Source organism: Cornus florida, unplaced genomic scaffold (assembly GCF_030987335.1).
Source record: "Cornus florida cultivar Cherokee Brave unplaced genomic scaffold, ASM3098733v1 CherokeeBrave_3.0.0_Hap2_Chr02, whole genome shotgun sequence".
NCBI classification, from domain to species: Eukaryota; Viridiplantae; Streptophyta; class Magnoliopsida; order Cornales; family Cornaceae; genus Cornus; species Cornus florida.
In genome coordinates, this window is record NW_026775572.1 from 10,923,564 (window position 1) to 10,945,884 (window position 22,321).

A 22,321-nucleotide genomic window follows, 5' to 3' on the forward strand; every position below is an offset into this window, starting at 1 on the left:
ATTTTATATTAAATTATATTCAAACAAGTGGGGGTAAATAAGTCATTTCACATGTGTTAGAGCACAAAAAGTAATTTGGGGTGTAAGTAAAAGTTAAAACCAAAATCTCCATCTAGGTGAAAAATGACCTAACCACAAGGAGTGTCGGTGTAATTTATCCTATTTTAACCAGGGAGTGTCGGTGTAATTTACCCTATTTTAAAAGATATTTGATGTGTGTTATATATATCTTGGGGAGTAATTGTTTCATACTTACTAATTAGTTTCATTCATCTTAAATTCAACAAAAGAATAATTGTATATAAACTGCCTAATTATGTTATTATTATAGAAAATAATAGGGTTACTGAATGATTTTTTTGAACAACTCCCTTTTTTTTCATTTTTACTCCACCTGTCGCTCATACCATAACGACACATATGCATTACATCATGCTATTTTCTGTTTTTTTGTCGCTTTTTTCTCATTTTCCACTTGTATCTTTTTAATCTTAAATGCAAGGCAAACGGTGACAACTGACAAGTGCTCTGTTTGGTAGCATTAAAAAAAGGTGTTTAAATTCCTCTTGCAATTTTGTGCGCCCAAAACCCTAGAATTGATTTAGGGTTTTGCTTTGTTCCAAAAGAGGGAGAGGAAGAAGAAGAAACATCAAAAGAGGCGATGATTGGCGTAGCAGGTAGGTTGTTTAGGGCTACGACTGTCGCTGCTAGAACCTCCATGGTTGGCCGACTCGTCTTTCATAGACATGGACAACCTCTCTCTCAGTTATCACCACCCTTCAGATTTCTCTGTACAAATAACGGTCCCAAGGTCAATCCAGTTGCTCTACAGATGATTAATTACGCTCTCTCTCTTGCCAGATCCGGAAAGTCAGGTTTCTCCCATTCTCTCTCTCATATACACACATACATGTTTGTTACGCAATTCAATTTCTCAATTTCCCTCTCTTTGTAGTTTATTCACTAATTGAAATTGTAGATAGTCCATGTGTAGATGAAGCATATGCACAAGCTTCGCTGGTACTTGAACAGTGCCTCACTACTCAACGTGACGATAATTCAAAGGGAATGGTTCTACTCGCCATGTCCACCTTGTTATATGAAAGGTTTTTTTTTTTTTTGGTTGGAATTTTCTTCTGTTTGAACTTTTTGAGACAACAGTCATAATTGGTTTTTTCTCAGAGGTAAATTTGATGAAGCCATGGAGAAACTCAAGCGCATTCCAGACTTAACCAAATCTTCTATGCCTGTTAGAGGTAAAAATTAGTATGTTCATTTTCTTTCTGTTATTACAATTAAAAAAAAAAAAAAAATCTGGTGAATTTGGATAATAAAATGGGTTTCAGATGGTTATATTTGATCCTTGTCACAGTTGCTGCTAGCGAAGCTCTCGTGGGACTCCATTTAGAGTTGGGACAGGTATATTCCCCATAAATATTGTCTGTGTTTGTTTTAAATTTATTTTTGATTTATTATATCAATTTATCTGGAAATGGTTCTCCGCGTAGGATGATGCTTCAGCTGTAGTAGCAGCTTTATGCTTGCAAATCTTGGGTGCTATCAAACTAGAAATTGGTGGTGGGTGTGGCTTCGAGATTCTGGACACTCGTGCTAGAGCCTTAAGAGGGCTAGTTGAGCTTGTTGGTGGTCATGTTTCATCAGGTATAACCAAAACACTTGTTGACCCTAAGAAGCACAGACACTTCTATACGGTGATGTGTCCGTGTTGGACACCGACATTCCTAGACACGTCTCCAACACTTCGACTGTGTTTATTATTTAAAAATATTTTTTATTATTTTAGACACTTGGCCGACACATCTCGGACACTTGACCTACATCCTACACTCTTAGTCTTATATAAACAAACACACAAAATAACATTTTGAACATACATTGAAGTGGTCAACCTCTAAGGAATAAAAACATAACTATAATGACAACATAGGATATTAATATCATATATAATATAACAAAATCTATTTTATATCTTCTAACTTGTGTAACTTTAGTAGTATAAAATTTATAAATTACTGTCATTAAATTTCTATGATTGTTGCATTCAATAGATACATAAATGAAATTTTATATTTACATTAGCCGTGTCCCTTTCCTACCTTTTTAGAATTTGACGTGTTGGCGTATCTGTATCGTGGCCATGTTCTATGTCTGTATCCGTGCTTCTTAGGACCCTTTGTTCCCTTGTCTAGTTCTGGTTTTTGTTTTTACAAATAATATAAGATTGAATTCTTCATATGCAGCAAAGTTCTTATTTGAAAAGGCTGAGGACAACAAAGGCTCCTCTGGTGGGTTCATTTCTATTGGTCATTGTGGAAGGCATTGTTCTACAATATATTGATTTTCTGGTATATAGGCAATGCTGCTCTGTCATATGGTGAATTCCTGCATGCTACTCGGAATTTTACAATTGCAAAGGAGTTATACGAGAAGGTAATAGAAGGGATGCCTGAGTTTAAGGATTTCAGTAATCCATATAACTTAGCAGCTTGTAATATGGACCTGGAGGAAGTTTTCTTGGCAACTACTTGTGCTTTAGGACAACTTGAGGCACACTTAGGGTAAGCTAGATATTTCTTGTATAGCTTGTCGAAGCTTTTGTTATCTGTTGTGATCCTTTTACTCCATCAGTTTTCACTTTTTTTTTTTTTTTTGGAATTTGATTCACTTTTGTTGTTTTAGGAACTTCAATGATGCAGAGGATATACTAACTAGGGCACTAACGAAAGCAGAAGGTCATTTGGGTGTGTAACTTTAGCTTTAATTTAATAACTTGAAGTCTTATGCATGGAAAGATATATTTGGTATATACTGTGTCTTATTGATTTGATGTAGGCCCTCATCATCCCAAGGTTGGGGTTGTTCTAATCTGCATAGCTCTCATGTTTCGGCATAAATCAACAATGGAGCAATCGAGTTCCCTTTTAATTCAAGAGGTTAGATGCTACACATCAAATTTTGTCTAACTTCTCAATTCTTGCTATGGCTTCATTTACTCTTGGTCATTGAAATTGGATGTGTTTTGGGGGAAATTGATTTGGTGATTTTGATGAAGTAGATCTCATCCAGTAAGAAGAAAATGAATTGACCAAAACAATCTTTCTGATGTACTGGATAAGGAACATAAATTTAATACAGATTTTAGTACATGCATAAACATCGTAAAGGAAAATATAACTTAGATAATGAAATTAGCAGACTGATGGAAGAGTGACTCACACACACACCGTTACACATCACTATTTCCATTGAAGTCGTCTGATGAGATTCAGTTGATTATCTACTCTCTTCCATTGATCTAACACTTCCTGTTTTGGTTACTGATTTGGTAAGTGTTATAGGGTATATGATAGTTTATTTAAGGATGTCTTCTTTCTTAATGTTTTTTCTTTTCTAAATGCATCAACAGGGACTTTACAGAAGAGCAATAGATCTGCTAAAAGCTCCACCATTGGAGACTGAAGGTATAGGTAACGGCAAAGTGACTTTTGGTTTTTTTTGGTTTTTTTTCCTGGGCATATGAGACAAAGTTGAGAAATATTTGATTCATAGGTGCTGAAGCAACAGAATGTCGAAGGGATATAATGGCCCTTGCAAGAGGTATAGTTTAACATCCACATCCTTTTAATTAGTGTTTATCTATATGGGTATATTATAACAGTGATTGAATGTGATCAAAGTTAGCTTTGGGTTTTTGAAGGGTTATTGTTACCTATCCTGTTGGTGGTGGTTGTCACATCAATGTGGCATACCTGAACATTTTCTGGTTTGTGTTTTTTTTTTCTTTTCCAAATTACCAAATGCATTTATCAGTTAAGACGATGCTTTTTGCCCGGAATTTTACAATTATAAGATGGTCAAGTCATTCAAAATCCTCTTCAGTAGGTTGATAGCTTTGTTTCTTCTACCAAATGATGCGCTTGTCATGTGTATTGCATGGGATGAAGAATCCAGAAATGTGATGAAGGTCCATGAGCAGTCTTATATTTATAGTCGTATACACACATCACACAGTTCCATATATGTTAAAAGTGTTTAACATGCATGCTATGTGCTGGGTGTGGATTCATTTGGTCTTGTTGTGAATAACTGTAATGGCCTTTCAACAGGATTTCTCGTTTGATACGTTTTATTCGTTGCACAGGTGGGTATGGAGAAGTACTGCGTGTTCAGCAGTACAGAAAAGATGAAGGAGAGAGAATGAAGAGCTGGGCAGAATCTGCATGGAAAAATCAGCGGCTGTCACTTGCTGAGGCACTGGATATATCCGAGTCTTCAACCAAAGTGCCAGTTATTGATGTTAGAATTGGCAGGGTCCTGTAGTTCTTTTTCTAGATTCTGCATCGGTGATCCAATGGTTCTGCATCGGTATTACATTCCTTGGTGAAGCAAAGTGAGGAACTGTAGTGTTCTTCAATCAACGTTTATATCTGGTGTCTGTTTCATAAAGGTCGTACATGGCATAGTTATCTACAAGATCAGCTGAGGCATGTGTATTTGTATATTTTGTTGGACAGTTCATCGTGTATAATCTGGAAATATAGAGAATAAAATTCCAGGTTTTGCAGCTGTTAGTATTTATTGATGATGGGTTTTGACACTGTCTTGAGAAGACAGCGTCGATTACTGTCCTGTTTTGCAATTTTCAAGGGTAGTGGCTGAGGTTGAATGATGGAAGTGGTTTGCGGTTGATGAGTATTGTATAGTCACCGGCATTTAAAAAGGGGATAATATCTGTTACTCAATAATTTACAGGTTTTGATTCTTTGGTCATTTTTGAAGTGGTAAGCCACAAAACGCTTTTGCACTTGATGCAAAAGCAATAGCCTTCAGAACCCCAAATCTAGTGTTGCATCTTCTAAAATAAAAGGGAAAATTGCACATTTTTTGAGATTTTGATCAATGTCATTTAGATGCGCGGTCAATGGTTTTTTTTAGACAAAGACACCTATGAGATTTCAGATGTCATATTTGTCTCTGATTATTTAATTCAATTAATTCACAAAATGTCATATTTGTCTTGAGATTTATGTCATATTTGCCCCTGGTTATTGCACTTCCTCATCGATGATTGTTGACTAGTCAAAGGGTCAAATGGTCATTTTATTTATTTCTTGTGCCTTATGCTGCGTTTTCTGTTTAATTTTGCAATACTGATTTCATTAATAAAGGACTCCCAAAGAAGTGTGTGCAAAAGAAATCCGTGAATGGAGAAACAAACAACACAGAAGTGCTGCAATTTTTTTTATTTTACAGGTTTAGAGGAGGTGGATTCTGTTGGGAAACGTGCAAGTTTTAAAAACTTTTCGAGGGATTTTGATTCATAGATCTTGATTCATCACATAGAGACAAGTTTTATGCAAAAATAAAAATATGATGTATCATTCAATTAATGGATTGAATACTTACATCAAAGGTCTGAGTAAACCTTTAAAACTTTCCTCTAAAGTGAATGTTCTCACTTATTGTAGATCCCTTAGCAAGATGCCTTCTCCTTGGATCTCCATCTTCTTGGTAATTATTTTGCCTTTAGGAATCACTTATAAGCCTCCATGAATTACCTTGGAAAACTAGGCTTGTGGGAGCCTCTATTAGATGAGACCATAAATCCTAATTTTCTAGAGAGAGAAAATTTATTCCTTTTTCCTTCTCATAAAAATCACCCCCTAAAATATACATAGACCATGTATATTTATAGGCAACATAAAAATAAAGAAAAGGAAACAACAAATCCTTCTTCATCTCTAATTCATATGTCTCAAATCTAATATGATTCCAATATCAAGTTGGGCTATGAGTGAGAATCCATTGGGCCTATTATTTTATTGGCTACAATGAATTAATAATTGGCCCGGTCCATGGACCCAATTCAATTAATTCATAAATTAATTTCTACTCCACTAAAAGAAATTAATTGAACTCCAATTAAATAATAAATAACCTCTAAGTCAATATTGCACTTTGACCCCTCTATGCATAATTAGTTATCGGATAAATATAGCCATCAATCCGACTACTTAATTAATATATTTATTTTGGTACCTTTGATTATTTCTGGCTCGATCACAATAAAACATTTGTTTGACAAAAATAATAATTTAAATAAATAAATATATAATAAATCATTTTGTCTAAAAACACACGAAGGCCTTCGAATTTACTTTGTGATCAACCATAATCAATACAAAATAAATACAAGTAGCAATGATGCAAATATTGAAAATATAACCCTCTAACTATTAATTACATAACTATCCAAAGTGTCGGTCTAAGGATCCCGAAGAATCCGCCGAACAAATCAAAGTAATTATTAATTAATAAAAGAGTCTATACTTTTCTCATGCTTAAGAGTCAAATGTCATGACGGTGATAGGGAGTAATTGCATACGACGGCTCTCGCAATATATCTCAACCTAACGCGGATCCAGTTCAAGTCTTAATTAATTATGAGTCCATCCATAATTACCGACTATGAACAATTTATAATTACTATTTATATATCATGCATTGATTGTCATCACATACATATATATAAATATTTCTTGTAATTAAATGGACACTATCAATTTCATAGTGAATCGAAACATAATACATTGAATTCACCAATTATATAAATCATAAATATTTCAGATATGTCAGGAACATATGTCACTACAATCCAGATAGGAATTTGCTATGCCAGGGCATATAAATCCCAACAGCTCCCACTTGCCCTCATAGCCAATTCAAATTGCACCTAACTCCAATGTTATCCAGATGATGATCAAAATTATTGATCAATGACACCTTTGATAATGGATCAACAAAGTTGTGTTCCAATGCAATGTTCTAACTACAAGTGCATTTTCTTGCCGGACAATATCATGTAGAACATGATACTTCCTCTCAGTGTATCTTGTTCCTCTATGGAACCTTGGGTCATTGGTTTGGACTACTTCTGCACTATTGTCACAACATAGCTCAATAGGCAGGCTAGTATACTCCACAACCTCTAAATCAGTGAGATCAAACTAATAGGCTTCCTTTGCCGCCTTTAAGGCTGCAATATATTCCACCTACAGGTTTGAGTCAGCAGTTGAAATCTGCTTAACAATCTACCAACTGATCTCCCTTCCATTAAGTGAACTTACACTGAGTCATGAACCTCATAGTATCTACTTCTGATTGAAAATCAGAACTAGCATACCTGACTAGGACCATATCATCACATCCATAAATGAATATGATATCATTGGTTCTCCTTAGGTACTTAATGATATTTTTCACAATAGACCAGTTGTCAAGTCCAGTATTGGACTGATCTCTACTGACTATCCCTACTATGTAGCGGATGTCCTGTTTGGTATAGACCATGGCATATATGAGACTCTCATATGCCGAAACATATTGTTCCAGTCTCATTTGCTCAATCTCCTTTGATAGTCTTGAAAAACTACTTACTAGAGAGAGCCATCCATATCAATAAAGCAAGAACTCATTCTTTGAGTTATGCATACCAAACTTGGTCAAAACTTTATCAATGTAGGATTATTAAGATAAACCTATTTTCCTTTTAACCTGATCTTGCAAAAGCTTGATCCTAGGAATATAGCTTACATCTTAAAAATCATTCATTTAAAAGTAATTGAACAACTACCTTTTTATTGATGACACAACTTCCACATCATCCTAAATGAGTAGGATGTCATCAATATATATAGAATTATAAAAATAATGACATTCCCTTGCACACTCATGATTTATTCACTAAGAAATCTTCTGGTATCTTTTTGTAGATTAACTTGCCTTCCATAGGAATCACCCTACTAGAAAGTTCTACAAGATCCCAGAATTTATTAGAATACATCGATTCCAACTCTGATTTCATAGTAACTCACCAAAACGATCTGTATCCACATCGGTTCACGCTTCCGTGTAGCTTACTGGGTCCAACTCATGTTTAACAGGGATGTCCATAATGGTCTCACCTAAAAACATGATTCTGTCGAATTGGATGATAATCCTCCCACTACATCAATGTACCGATGCAAGAATCTGTGTAGTAGATGATTCTAACGCATCAATAGGGAATTCATATATTATTCTCAATCTCTATAATAAGTGTGTTCACATGTGGTACATCTGGTACTCATACCAAATTCTCTAACATTATGCTACTAGGTATGTGATTCATAATATGATTCTCCTATAGATAAACAGTGAGTGAAAACAATTAACTTTTATCTTTGAGATTATAAAATAATCCATCCTAGTGACATTTAGAGTAGCTATCAAATCTAGCATGCCTATGATCTGCTTCCAACTTACTTGTCCATATCAAGCGCACATGTGCAAGACTACCCCATATGTGCATATGATTCAAACTAATATTTAGTAAAAAAACACAGCTCAACGGTATCCTTGAGACAGACTAAGATGGAATGCAGTTCATAATGCGCATCGATGTCATTAACGCTAAACTCTTAAATGAAAGAGATAATGTAGCATAGCTGATCATAGATCTACCCACGTTAAGTGGAATTCTGTTATTCCTATTTGACACCTAAATACATTTAGCGTCAATTGCGGAAAACTGGTACATAATACCCTCATTGACCATATAGTCTTTGCACTATCCCAAGAAATACTCATATCCTCGATCAGATCGAAGTATCTTGACAAGTTTACCTAATATGTGTTCCACATCAGTCTTAACCTTCTCAGAAAATACCAAGAGTTTAAGACTTGTGTTGCATCAGATAAACTTATCCAAAACGTGAGTAATCTTGCTTGGATGTTCATAAGACCACACATGTCAGTGTGTACCGACTCCAATTGTCCTTTATGTCTATTTCATCTGGCTGATTAAGCCCTAAGAGTTATCTATCCTTCAAAACAGGGTTCACAAGTTTGGTTTAGGCTCCCCTGCCTCACTAGGTAATTAACGTTCTTTGACCAATCTTTGAATCTTATTTTGATTGATAACAACCCAAAAATAGACATTAAAAATACAATTTTCTCTTAACATTCAATCTAGAAGATGCAACATTTCTACATCCTGCAAATCTTAAGAGTTTGTGATTATAGTATATTAACCATCTTTCAATACACCAGAAGTAATCGCATATCTATTCAATTTTATAAAACCAGTTTTACAAAATAACAACACAGTTTTTATAAACCACAAGTGAAACAAGAATAAGATAGCGTCTAACTTCTGTGCATAAAAATAGTTCTCTAATACTAATATCCTCATACTCTCTATTTTCAGATGTAATACTCCCACTGACTTAGCTACAACCTTGACATCAGGTTAAGTACAAATATATTCCATATCATCGAGGCTTCTGGAATCCTGAAATCCTTACAATAAATTGCAAACATGTTTAGTGGCTCCAGAATCTATCCATCAGGAATTAATAGACACAACCACATAACATGGCTCAATGATTAAATATATATTTTCCTATGCCACGTCATTGCTTAAACAGTTCGTCCTTTAGTGTTTTAGTTAGCGACAAAAGAAACAGTTTTCTTCGCCCTCAACATACACTGCCTTATTCCCTTTAACCTTTTTGAATACCCATGTTTTGTGCTAGTCTAGTCCTATTATCATCCTTCTTCTTTGCTTTGCCCGTCCACTTGGGCCTAGAAGAAGATGGTATAGACTAGGTTAGATTGATAGGAACGCCCATACTCTTGATTATCCCTTCATCTGTTACCAATTCTATAAGAATATCAGCGAGTGTGAACTCAAACTGATTCCTTATTTAGTTCACTCTAACAGAGTCGAATGAGTTTGGTAACAAGGCAATAATCATGTCAACTTGAAACTTACCACCCAAGTCAGCCTTATTGATCTCCAGCTAATTTTTAAATAATAAACAATCATTTTCCAAAATTTGATTTCAAACTGGAGTTCATGAGGCTATCTTGATGGTATTTAAATTTGACACAGTACTTAGGCATATGCTCTATCTAATCTCACCAAAATATCTCATTGACATTTAATATGATGCTTGAAGAAAATAAAATAATACAAATGTTAGCTTTGGAGTATATTCGAGCTAAACTCTAGAATATTGCACCAAGTCATATCATTTGTCTTATCTAATTTATTAAAAGCATTAATGTCAAATTTGGTATCTCAAAGTAAAAGAGATAGGTATAGGAGTAATAAACACATTTTGTACCCTTACGTTGTGAATAAAATATCTAAGTTCATTTTCCAGTCATTATAAATAAGGTCCAATATCATAGAATATGTAAGCAAGCAGATAAACTGGAGTAGACATAATTAATCTGAATATAAATGCATTCATACAATATGCAAGGTGAACTATTAATAATGTCATGCATATTTAAAATTAAAATGAGCTTGTTAACCACATAATACAATAAATCTCAATCGAACAAGAGATCATTATCATTATTGGTGAACAATCCCTTTTAATTAATGCGGGTCCCTCAACTCTGTAGCATAATAAATCAACTAATCAATATGTCAATAACTTATCCTGTTGGAGGAGTTCATTATTACTATTATTGAGATTCATTTGCTATTAAGCGAGCACTTCCATTAAAATAATAATATGTGGGTCCCTTAACCACTGCATGAAAAATCGAATAACCAATACGCCAATAACTTATTCGGTTGGCGAAGTTCATTATTGCTATTGGCGGGTAAATCCCATCATTTCCATATCTCTTAAGACAATGCCTTGTCTATCATATGAAATGATTCCCGATTTAATTTAGCCTTTCTAAAATCACCTAGTATAGACCACTTCGTTGGGAAGCTAACACTATTGATTTTAGATTGAGTGTATAACGTTATTAAAACTCTAACGAAAAATTAAACATTAAATATGTTGTCATTATAATCTAGACTCTTTAAATCATGCGTAGGGCCTTATTTTTAAAGATCTAATTACAATGAACATTTAATATTTGTATTTTCATGAGACAACCATTCTTGTAATATTAAGACTCTTCAAATCATGCGTGGGGCCTTATTTTTGAAGATCTAATTACAATGGTGTTAATAACAAAGGCCATGGGGCAATGTATAAAAATTCCCGCTCCCACTCAATTTTTAATCATTCATAATTAGGGTTTTCATTTTATTCATTTACATGATATAATGCATGCAAAACGTCTTGATTTTAATCCAATTAAATTTAGAAAATATTTGGACTTTAAACGATTCACTAATACTTAATTTGAAGCACACTTTAAAAATAATTTTTCTGTTTCCCAATAAATGCCCTCAAATTAATTAGCAATCTAATCCAATTTATCTTCATAATTTAATTAATATAAATCAAGCCATTTAATTAAAAATCATGGATCCAATGCATGAACAATTATAACAACTATTAAATTATTCCATGCATCAAATAATAGACAGAAGCAATATAAATGGCCAATGGATTCAGCTTTTAACATTTAAAAACTAATCTTGCTGTACGGGCATCCTTCAACTGTCTGTAAACACCCATAGGAAGCTTGTACGCGTCAGGAGAAGCAAAACGCCGCTTGAAACGAGCCCGGAGGACCCCACACGCGCTGGCACGCGCCTAGGGCAAGCTGCACGTGCTCCCACGCGCCGGCACGCGCCTGGGGTGCGTGGAATGCACACTCACGCGCTCCTACGCCCCTGGGGCGCGTGGGACGCGCCTCCACGCGCCTTCACGCGCGTGGAGGTCAAGCTACCTTGGCTGGCGCGTGGACTCTCCTGGCGCGTGTGGAACACGCGCCAGGCTCACCATCTTGACGCACACCTGATTCGGGCCACCTCCGACGCCCCGTCTCGCCGCCGGCGAAGCTCCGGCCACCGGAAAAACGCCGAAAAAATTCCAAAAAATCCGGAAAAATCCCAGAAAATTAAATTTAGCCTCAAAAAATTCCCGAAAAATTCGAAAAAATTCCAGAAAATTACTGAAGCATAATTTAACCCTTTCGGACCCTCTTGAAGCTTCATAGCATCCTTTGATGAATATTACATGGCTTTAATAAATACTTACAATTTGAAATACAATGAAAAAAATTAAATTACATCATTGAATTTTCAAACGGCTAAAACAAAACCTTAATTACATTCATCCAAAAATAAAATTACATTCTATATACCTATAAGCTTCATCCATGGCCCAAACACACATCATCATCCATTCACAATTATACATACATCAACATGTATTAATATATATCAACATAATAAATCATACATCAACATATATCAATAATTATATATATGTATATATAATTTGGATCCATGAATATGATTTTTATAAACACATGTTCTCTAGTAATGAATCAAACCATGTGCTCTGATACCACTGTTGGGAAACGTGCAAGTTTTAAAAACTTTTCGAGGGATTTTGATTCATAGATCTTGATTCATCACATAGAGACAAGTTTTATGCAAAAATAAAAATATGATGTATCATTCAATTAATGGATTGAATACTTACATCAAAGGTCTGAGTAAACCTTTAAAACTTTCCTCTAAAGTGAATGTTCTCACTTATTGTAGATCCCTTAGCAAGATGCCTTCTCCTTGGATCTCCATCTTCTTGGTAATTATTTTACCTTTAGGAATCACTCATAAGCCTCCATGAATTACCTTGGAAAATTAGGCTTGTGGGAGCCTCTATTAGATGAGACCATAAACCCTAATTTTCTAGAGAGAGAAAATTTATTCCTTTTTCCTTCTCATAAAAATCACCCCCTAAAATATACATAGACCATGTATATTTATAGGCAACATAAAAATAAAGAAAAGGAAACAACAAATCCTTCTCCATCTCTAATTCATATGTCTCAAATCTAATATGATTCCAATATCAAGTTGGGCTATGAGTGAGAATCCATTGGGCCTATTATTTTATTGGTTACAATGAATTAATAATTGGCCCGGTCCATGGACCCAATTCAATTAATTCATAAATTAATTTCTACTCCACTAAAATAAATTAATTGAACTCCAATTAAATAATAAATAACCTCTAAGTCAATATTGCACTTTGACCCCTCTATGCATAATTAGTTATCGGATAAATATAGCCATCAATCCGACTACTTAATTAATATATTTATTTTGGTACCTTTGATTATTTCTGGCTCGATCACAATAAAACATTTGTTTGACAAAAATAATAATTTAAATAAATAAATATATAATAAATCATTTTGTCTAAAAACACACGAAGGCCTTCGAATTTACTTTGTGATCAACCATAATCAATACAAAATAAATACAAGTAGCAATGATGCAAATATTGAAAATATAACCCTCTAACTATTAATTACATAACTATCCAAAGTGTCGGTCTAAGGATTCCGAAGAATCCGCCGAACAAATCAAAGTAATTATTAATTAATAAAAGAGTCTATACTTTTCTCATGCTTAAGAGTCAAATGGCATGACGGTGATAGGGAGTAATTGCATACAACGGCTCTCGCAATATATCTCAACCTAACGCGGATCCAGTTCAAGTCTTAATTAATTATGAGTCCATCCATAATTACCGACTATGAACAATTTATAATTACTATTTATATATCATGTATTGATTGTCATCACATACATATATATAAATATTTCTTATAATTAAATGGACACTATCAATTTCATAGTGAATCGAAACATAATACATTGAATTCACCAATTATATAAATCATAAATATTTCAGATATGTCAGTAACATATGTCACTACAATTCAGATAAGAATTTGCTATGCCAGGACATATAAATCCCAACAGATTCACCAACTACAAATTCAAAGCAGAATTAAGTTACAAAAGATTAAGAGTGACTTTTGATCCAAATGAAAAACCATACTGAATAGAGTAGATATACTCAAATTCAATACTCAGAGGGGAAGATCAAGACCTTTTCCAACTTCAACTCCAATCACTTGAAGTATTCCCTTGTTTATTATCTGAAAAACCACATGCCCCGTAACAAAAAAAAACACAACAGCTTAAAATCATGAAACATAACTGGTCCCAGTATAAAAAATAAATAAATAAGAGGAAAGTGATTGAAAGAAAGAAGACTAACCAGTTCTACAATGAAAGTTCCAATGAGGCCAATCATACAGGCTCTAGAGTTCCATGTTTCAGCAGTCCTTGTGAATCCAAGAAAAGGGGCACTGAATTTTGGCTCCACTTTTGGCAATTCCACCTGAAAATTTCAACCACCACCCATTTGTATTTGATTTTTTTCAAGCTAATTGGTGCATAAAAACGAGTCTCTCTCTCTCTCTATACACACACACACACACACACACACACACGCATAAGCAATTGAGAAACATACACCAGCAGGAAGCTTGGCAGCCTGGACCCTGAAAGACAGTCTCTTCTTGGAGGTGTTGCTAGTCTGAGTATGATTATGGAAAAGTGAGAGTTGCTTATTCTGAGTATGAACTGTTACAAGTGTTGAGGGAAGGAAAGAAGATGAAATGGCTGATGAGGTAGCCATTGTATTTTGGTACTTGCAATCTGTAGCCCATTGCCTTGCACCTTTACCTTATCTTTTTGACATGACTTTCCTTCAACTTGTGAACGGTGGTGCACAAATCTGATGGGTCCAATGCTATCGAAGATGATTGGTGTTGTGGATAGAACCGAAAGTACAATTTAGCCCCTACAAAACAATTTGTTAGGTTTTCAATGGCAAAACTATGTTCATGTCAAATATTTTAAGCTTTTATCTTTCAGAAAAAAATATTTTGAACTTTTGAGAATTACTATTAGATGATAGTCCATCCATTGATTTTTCAACTTAAGTTTTTTTTCTCTAATTTAAGGATAAATTCCACTAATCTTTATTGATATTAGGACAATTTATACACGAATGAACTATTTTGACTTTTCCTGAGTCAAGTCGAAAAATGATTTTGAATGTAAAAAAAAGTATAATAATATATTATGTTGTATTTCATGTAAAGAAAAGACAAAATTGTTAATTACTTTATGAGTAAAAATTAACACTTTTGAAAGTGTATTGAGAATGCACGTGACAAACTTTAGAAAATGTCAAAGTAATAAACATTGAATTAATTTCCCTCAACCTCAAAGATAATTTACTCCCGACTCTATGTCAATACCTAAGAAGCTCAGACAAGACTTTGCAATTAGGTGGAAAGTAAAAACAATAGTTGCCTGAGCATTTTCACATTAGGGTTTTGGGTTCTCTTAGTGAAAATTATGTCAAGAAACCTCAAACCAGCTACTTTTGACTAATGAGAGTTGTTCATAAAGAACCCTTGATGTTCCTTAAAATCCTCATTCCATTACTTAATGCCGATTTCATGAAACAAGCGCGTGTTATACCATTTGTGGCACATATAGCTGCTGCATGAGGCCGGTATTGACAAACCAAGAGAACATGCATCGTGTTGAATCACTCACTAAACTCTTACTGGGTACGTAAATCATAGATTGATTATTGTTTTGTTACACAAATAGAGGCTAATAGGCTTCGCCTATCCTCAGCCTTAGTACAACACCACAAATTAACAATAAAATAGCGAGATCATGATGGTTTCATATATAACACCATCTCTACTGTTCTTCCCTCTTTCTCTTCTTCACACTTGCTTTGACATTAATGCGAGAGAGATCAATTTGGCAATCATATATCTCAACCCGATCCGTCGACAATACAGTCACGGGACTTGAAGGGCAGTAGTAGGAGTACCGGCATGCTATTAAGTTGTACAAATTAGGGTCAACCAATTGCTTTTCCATGTACCTATGGCACTTCATCAGATCATCCTAATAATTGGAGAATTGCATGATCAATACAACAGTAATTAAGTGTATAGTTGAATTCGTCAAACTAAGTTGGATTGTGATGAAAAGCTTTACCTTTTGCTCTTGAGGAATGAGCTTGACAACGCAGGCAATGTGGGCATCGGATGTTGATGGCAGTAGCTCGTCAAATATGCATTGCAGTGCAGATATCGCGACAACACATGGCCTGAACTCTAGGAATTTGAAATCTGAACCAATTGATACCAGTTATCAGTTTCAAAAATGATATCACAATCTTGAATATTGTATGTGGTGACTTAATTTTATCGGAAACAAGGCATTAATGTACACCAGATCAGGATCAACTAATCCATGAAACATAAGGAATTATATTATATATAGATTTTCAGAGCATATATACATTATACCTAAAAGGGTGCCGAGAAGAAGTTCAGTGACTCGGGTGGTTAAGTCCTCGAGAAGGGAAGGCTTTAGGGAGTCAATGTTGCATATCAGCAGTTGTATGTAAGAGTATGCAGTTGTAGAGCTGAGTCGCCATCCTAGGGCCTTCAATACTGACAATTCCATCCGTTGAATCATGCTCGATTCAAATGAATGGTCCAGATCCTCCTGTTGTAATCGCCACATGCGATAACTGCCCACTGATTAACAATTTCAAATAACAATAATAAGAACTACAACCACAATAATAAATAGTCACCTGAAGTTCATGGAACGGGTGAGAGGCTGTGTCATCAAACTTAGAGGCAACAGATAAGCATGCAACAGATAGCAATTCATACATCCAGTACTTCCATCCCTGCAACTTAGGCGTAAAATAGGAACTTCTTAAATCTATACAATGATTAATGCTATTACATACATACGTACATACATACATATATATATATACACACACACACACACACACACACACACACACACACACCATATTATAAAATATATTTAAAAAATTAGAAAAAATGGGTAAATTAAGCTGTCCTTACGTGGCACAGATTCATAGAGATGAAGCGATCAAGGTAATTTGCAGCATTGAAGATAGTTCCAAAAGAGAGATTCAACCGCTTTTGAGACTATGAGAGGGAAAGAGATAAGAGTACTGGAGAGAGTTATATATACATACATAAAATGTATACAATTATTATATACATAGAATTTATGCATGGCACAAGTAGTTTTACGTTGAAATGTAATATATATTATATTTCAACGTGTGTGTGTGTGTGTATATATATATATGTAAGTTTTACCTTGATAAGCCATTGAATAGCTATGAATCTTGGGATGATCAAATTGTAAGTCTTAAGATAGTCCGAGTATCCCGGCTGTGGCAAGTAAGTGCACTCTTTTTGTAGGCAAATACTTAAAGCTTGTTCGCAATCTTCTTTTGAGGTATAGAAGGAACTCTGATCCAGTACTCCTAAAGGTTGCTTATTATGCGCATTGTGTTGTTGATCAACGGTGGTAGTAGTATAAGGACTCATAAGCCCCACCTCATCACAATACAGACTCTCCATATGCATATACACTTTTTTACACGGCAAAGTGAATCTGCTATACGTAAGTTCTTATATGTTATGATGAATTAACTACTTACACCATATGATCATCAACACAGAAAAAGATGTGTCTGCGCCAATGCTCACATATAAAATTAATATATATATATAGATGAAAAGGAGGAAGGAGATCGACGTATGAACAGTTAGATAGAGAAGTTATATATATATATATAAGTGGAAAGAGGAAGCATGGTTGTTAGTAAGGGTGGTTAGAGATGAGAGAGTGATGGTATAAAAAAGAGGACACGACCCTCATGAAAAGGGGTAAATGCTGCTATATATATATATATATATAGATATAGATACATACATACATGTGTTCATAATTTAACCGCGAGCAGTAACCATTTGCGTGACCGCACGAGGATGGACCTCTCTTAATTCCCTCCCATGTTTATTTAATGCGCTAACATTTTCAGACTAGGACTAATGGGGCTATGATTTGCCCACACAGCCAGCCATTGGAGAATTGAGCAGGGACCCACTTTTCTCGCTCACGTTGTTGCATTTACAGTTACGCGTACTGTTCCCATTGTTTTCGTCCACCCTAAAACACGGAACCAAACCACATCAATGCATCAAAGCCGCAACAATATTACCATCATCATCGTGATTCGTGTGTTAGTTGATTCATATCTCTTTATCTTCTGGTACCAACTGTATTTACCATTTTTTTTTTTTGAAAGGTCAACTGATATTCACAATATTTTTTTTATTAATTTAAAAAATAACTAGCTAGTTACCGAAGGCCAAGAGTGTCACATTCTTAGTACTCTGGAATAATACATAGCACTTCAATATCGTTCAGGTTTCATCACCAAATACACTATTTATGTGCTCTATTTATTGCAAAATGAAAGGATATTTTAGTCTCAAAAATAATAATAATAATAACTGCAGTAAAAGCGCACAGCCATGTCACACACACGTAAAAGGGATGCTGCAATTTAATTAAGGTAGCATGATAGGTCACACGCTAAAGGAAAATGATAGGAATACAAAATTAGAACTTTAATGCAATAATTAAGTTATTCATGAGTAATCATGAAGGAATTTTATGAAGTTCATGGTTAAGATCATTTTTCTCACACTTTTTTTGGTAAGTTTTTTTTTATTTAAAAAAAGACTTTTTATAAAACAATGCCAATAATTACATCTTGTCTTGCCACCTTTGGGCGGGTAGGATGTGCTCAAATTGGGTAGTGCGTTACAATGCATCAAAACTGTTGTAAGTCCGAAATTATGTACTTGAGGAAAAAACTCTAAAACACGGAGAAATTATTTGGTGCCTAGAGGTAGCGGTTACTAAATACCTTCCATCAATTATCAATCACAACATTCCATTTCTCATTATCAAGATAAATAACAGATTGTGATTGGTTGAGGGTATTTAACAACTACTACCTGTGGGTAGTGTATAATTTTCCAACAAAATACAGGACACCGGATGTATATGTTAAAAGAGGGGCAAAGCCCAAAACAACAGCCTAGGACCATGAAGGCCCAAGGCCAAAAATAAACAGCCCACCCCAAGCAGCCAAACTAACGGTTGCTACAAAAGCTCAAAAGCCAGGAACAACAGTTATTTGTGTTTAGGGATGGTAAAGTTCGTGAACACGACACGAGACAAGTGAATTTGAGTTAGTTAAAAATTGGTTCAGGGTTAACACGATTAACCCATTTATTTAACTGTATCGGGCTAAGGTTGAGGGGTTCAACCCGTATAACCCATTTATGACCCGTTTAACTTAACATGTTGTAATCGTTAATATGACCTATATAATATGCTATCTTTAAATCCAATTACTATCGATAGTTAACTCGTATCAATTTAAACATTGATTACACGATTTTCCATCTTATTTTGAATATTTAGGTTAATTGTGATAAATTTTTTCTAGTATTTATTATTTGATTAAATATTAAATGTCTCATTTTGTTAGACAACCTAAACAGGTCATTAACTCATTTAATAAACAGGTTGGGTTAGTGTTGAGAGTTTTTGACACGATTATTAATTGAGTTGGGTTTTAATTTATCTGTTTAGTAGAATACCCCTACATTAACACGATACGTGATGACCAACAAACACGAATTGCCACCTCTAAATTGTGCTCTTTGAATTTGAGAGCTCTACTTGAATTTGATTTTAAAAGATAAAAGAATAAAACACTATTATATAACCCACACAGAGTGATACAATTACAGAGCTAACAAAAATTATCATGTTACTTATATCCCGAATTGTGAAATAAAAAAAATTTGATATTCTTATTTAATTTTAAATTAAAATGCTGTTGATTATTATTTTAAAATTAAAATTTTAACTTTTGTGTAGTCCATTTGAATTGAATTATAGGCTAACTGGCATGTTTAACTTGCACAATTTTGGTATACTTGTTTCTATATTCCGAGGAGGAACAGGAGTGATCAATGCTTTTACCACACCTTTCATACTCATTTACCAAAAATGGGTACGAGGATTTATACACCTTACTGATTGAATTTCTTTCTCTCTCTTTCTTAATGAAAATTTTAATGTAAAAAATGATATTCCCTTCAACCCAAAATAGGTTTAAAATTTTATAAGTTACGATTCCATCTATTTTAGAACAAAAAGAGCTCTTGGATCAAGACTCTTATTATTTCGACTCTTATTATTTCCTGTGAGAGAGACTTGGAACCAAAACCACCAACTCTTTTCTTTGCTCTATGTTGGACGACCAAATCTTTGGAATTATCCATATCTTCAAGGTTATTTTTGGATCTCTCATAGTAATATTGTACTTGGGTTAGAAGTTGTCATTTTTGGGAGGTTTCCAAGCTCTAAGTTTCTTTGTTCGAATGGATGTCCTTCACTGTTCTGTCCGAAGTTGTCCATTGAGCTTAAGTTGGTTTGAGCTTTGATCGACAAATGTTGTCCGCATAGACAGACCCCAATGTATTTGTCAGCTAGTAGTTTGGACAAAATTATGGTTTTATAATGTTTTTTTTTTTTTGAAGGTGTTCTTGTTGTCATGGGTATGATTTCAACAGGTTTGGTTCAATCAATTCGTGTTTTACATATCATTAAATGCAGTACTAGTACTTTGGACTAAACAAAGATTTTATAATACTGCCTTTTCAATGGTGTGGGGTTGTCGATAGTGGTGGCAATTTGTACTCAAGAGTTATAATTATATGGTGTTAATGTAAGAATATTTTACTAAATAAGTAAATTTAAATTCAACTCATTTAATAATTATGTCAGGAATAAACATGTTAATCGTTTATTAGCCTATTTATCAAAATGAGATATTTAATATTCAATCAAATAATAAATATTAAAAAAAAATCATAAGGTGTAATTAAAATTTATGTTAAAATCACTTAACTATCTATAGTAATTGAGTTTAAATAGGTAACATATTTATGATTGTGATATGTTGATTTAAACGGATAACGCGTATTAAACCCCCCCAACTCTAACCCGATACGGATTAGTAAACGGATTAATCATGTCAACCCGTTTATAATCTAAACCCATTTATGATCAACCCAAACTCGCTTATCTCGTATTGTGTTCAAGTCTTGTTGGCGGAACGTATCGTAATTTGCCACTCCTGTGTCCGGTTGAGTATAAACGCAACAACATGGATTTTTACGATTTTATCTTTTAATATAAATATAAAAATAAAAAATTCAACCGCAACAACATGAGTTTGTATGATTTATTTATTGATATAATTAAATAATAATAAAAAAAAAAAAATAGAGGAGCCCGTGCTCTCAAGTCTCGACTCTTTACGATTGTGAACAAGGTCCTTTTAAATTAGCCCCATTAGCCATATATTGTTTGAAATATAATATGTTTATTGTAGCCCATCTCCCTTGAATTCCCCAAAAAAAAAAATTAAAAAAAAAAATATCCAGTGTATCTCGAGGCTTTTTTCTTCGAGCTGATCAGCTCTCTCGAGTCTCCATTCCCCTCTCATCTGCAGACGAATGATAAGAAAGGTAATCAGATTAGCGAAGAAATACAGAGCCGCTCTGTATTTCCATGGTGCAGTGCTGATGGGCTTCCTCTAGGGTTTCATCTCTTCTTCGTACATCTCTCGTTCAGCCGTGGCGAAACAGGAGATCACAACCATTACTTCAAGCTAAAGATCGAGCCCATTGTACCATCACTCCTTCAAGGTAAAATTTCTTACACACGAATTTTATACTAACAAAATTTAAATCATTAAATATATATATATTTTAAAATTTAAAGTCTGATTGATATGATACTGCTATTTATCAACTTTTTTTTTTTTAAAAAAACCACGACAATTAGTATGCATTTAAGTATAGAAATATTGAAATAGTATAGCATTTCTTTGTTATATGGCTGAATTGTATATATGTACACACAAGTATGTATGTGTAGTTTTGTAGTATATTGCTGAATTGTCATCAAACAATAACTTTTGTTTGCAAGGTTACTGTTGAGATTAACATACCAGTGATAACAAATCTCAGTAAGAACAATGACAGTGATAACAAATCTCAGTAAGAACAATGACTTGTTGTGCATATAACATTGGTTTTTCGATAAGGGAGTCAGATCTAGGAACAGTTGCTGAACTTGAGCTGATACATGATACTAAAGTCAGCACCTAGTTGGATTCTATTAACCTTAGCTGCTACTTGTGAAACATACTTGACAATAATCGGCACAAAAATATATATACTAATAAGTCTAATATATAAAATGTATTTGGAGGATGTGATGTTGTGGCCTGAATTTGGTGCAAGAAAAAATTTTGACCCATTTTTTTTTGCTTGTGGGTTGTGGACCCTAATTAGTTCTCACTTGTAGTTTGATATATAAGGGTGTTTAGGTTTGGAGTGGGGAGAGATTTTGAGACATTGAGAATCGCAGAGAAAGAGAGTGAGGGACTGAAACTTGTAATCTCCTATTTTTTGCGTAGTGAAGACTTTCGCCGGATCT

At 34.3% G+C, this 22,321-nt stretch overlaps 3 protein-coding genes across 5 annotated transcripts; 1 reads left to right on the forward strand and 2 right to left on the reverse strand.

The window, feature by feature from the left end:
- Positions 1 to 517: 517 nt before the first annotated feature.
- On the forward strand, positions 518 to 4,650 carry LOC132293567 (uncharacterized). 3 transcript variants are annotated; one of them, XM_059791105.1, is made up of 12 exons: positions 518 to 875; positions 995 to 1,106; positions 1,183 to 1,256; positions 1,373 to 1,419; positions 1,509 to 1,662; positions 2,262 to 2,306; positions 2,375 to 2,579; positions 2,701 to 2,762; positions 2,854 to 2,954; positions 3,428 to 3,488; positions 3,571 to 3,618; positions 4,163 to 4,650. In XM_059791105.1, exons 1-12 carry the CDS (start codon positions 662 to 664, stop codon positions 4,339 to 4,341), a joined length of 1,302 nt encoding a protein of 433 aa, XP_059647088.1. In that variant the 5' UTR covers positions 518 to 661; the 3' UTR covers positions 4,342 to 4,650. The 3 variants fall into 3 exon arrangements, with proteins under 3 accessions (XP_059647088.1, XP_059647086.1, XP_059647087.1); XM_059791103.1 differs by having other exon boundaries at positions 519 to 875; positions 980 to 1,106; XM_059791104.1 differs by having other exon boundaries at positions 519 to 875; positions 980 to 1,106; positions 3,428 to 3,482.
- A 9,000-nt stretch (positions 4,651 to 13,650) lies between these two features.
- LOC132293568 (light-harvesting complex-like protein OHP1, chloroplastic) lies at positions 13,651 to 14,532 on the reverse strand. Its single transcript, XM_059791106.1, has 3 exons — positions 14,325 to 14,532; positions 14,067 to 14,189; positions 13,651 to 13,944 (listed from the first exon to the last, which is right to left on the reverse strand). The coding sequence occupies exons 1-3, from the start codon at positions 14,487 to 14,489 to the stop codon at positions 13,876 to 13,878; spliced, it is 357 nt and encodes a 118-aa protein (XP_059647089.1). The 5' UTR covers positions 14,490 to 14,532; the 3' UTR covers positions 13,651 to 13,875.
- A 951-nt stretch (positions 14,533 to 15,483) lies between these two features.
- On the reverse strand, positions 15,484 to 17,304 carry LOC132295632 (putative cyclin-D7-1). The gene is made up of 6 exons (XM_059793942.1): positions 17,038 to 17,304; positions 16,774 to 16,860; positions 16,488 to 16,586; positions 16,195 to 16,396; positions 15,881 to 16,014; positions 15,484 to 15,787 (listed from the first exon to the last, which is right to left on the reverse strand). Exons 1-6 carry the CDS (start codon positions 17,302 to 17,304, stop codon positions 15,575 to 15,577), a joined length of 1,002 nt encoding a protein of 333 aa, XP_059649925.1. The 3' UTR covers positions 15,484 to 15,574.
- Between the last annotated feature and the right edge of the window lie 5,017 nt (positions 17,305 to 22,321).

What these genes read in the sequence shown, in the direction of transcription:
- LOC132293567 (XM_059791103.1), top strand. Translation starts at nt 662, where the DNA reads ATGATTGGCGTAGCAGGTAGGTTGTTTAGGGCTACGACTGTCGCTGCT. An exon ending in TGCCAGATCCGGAAAGTCAG is followed by an intron (nt 876 to 979) that starts GTTTCTCCCATT and finishes TTGAAATTGTAG; the next exon opens with ATAGTCCATGTGTAGATGAA. An exon ending in GTTCCCTTTTAATTCAAGAG is followed by an intron (nt 2,955 to 3,427) that starts GTTAGATGCTAC and finishes ATGCATCAACAG; the next exon opens with GGACTTTACAGAAGAGCAAT.
- LOC132293568 (XM_059791106.1), bottom strand. Translation starts at nt 14,489, where the DNA reads ATGGCTACCTCATCAGCCATTTCATCTTCTTTCCTTCCCTCAACACTT. An exon ending in CTGCCAAGCTTCCTGCTGGT is followed by an intron (nt 14,190 to 14,324) that starts GTATGTTTCTCA and finishes TGAAATTTTCAG; the next exon opens with GTGGAATTGCCAAAAGTGGA. An exon ending in GAACTTTCATTGTAGAACTG is followed by an intron (nt 13,945 to 14,066) that starts GTTAGTCTTCTT and finishes GTGGTTTTTCAG; the next exon opens with ATAATAAACAAGGGAATACT.
- LOC132295632 (XM_059793942.1), bottom strand. Translation starts at nt 17,304, where the DNA reads ATGGAGAGTCTGTATTGTGATGAGGTGGGGCTTATGAGTCCTTATACT. An exon ending in CTATTCAATGGCTTATCAAG is followed by an intron (nt 16,861 to 17,037) that starts GTAAAACTTACA and finishes TCCCTCTCATAG; the next exon opens with TCTCAAAAGCGGTTGAATCT. An exon ending in TCATTCCTCAAGAGCAAAAG is followed by an intron (nt 15,788 to 15,880) that starts GTAAAGCTTTTC and finishes TCCAATTATTAG; the next exon opens with GATGATCTGATGAAGTGCCA.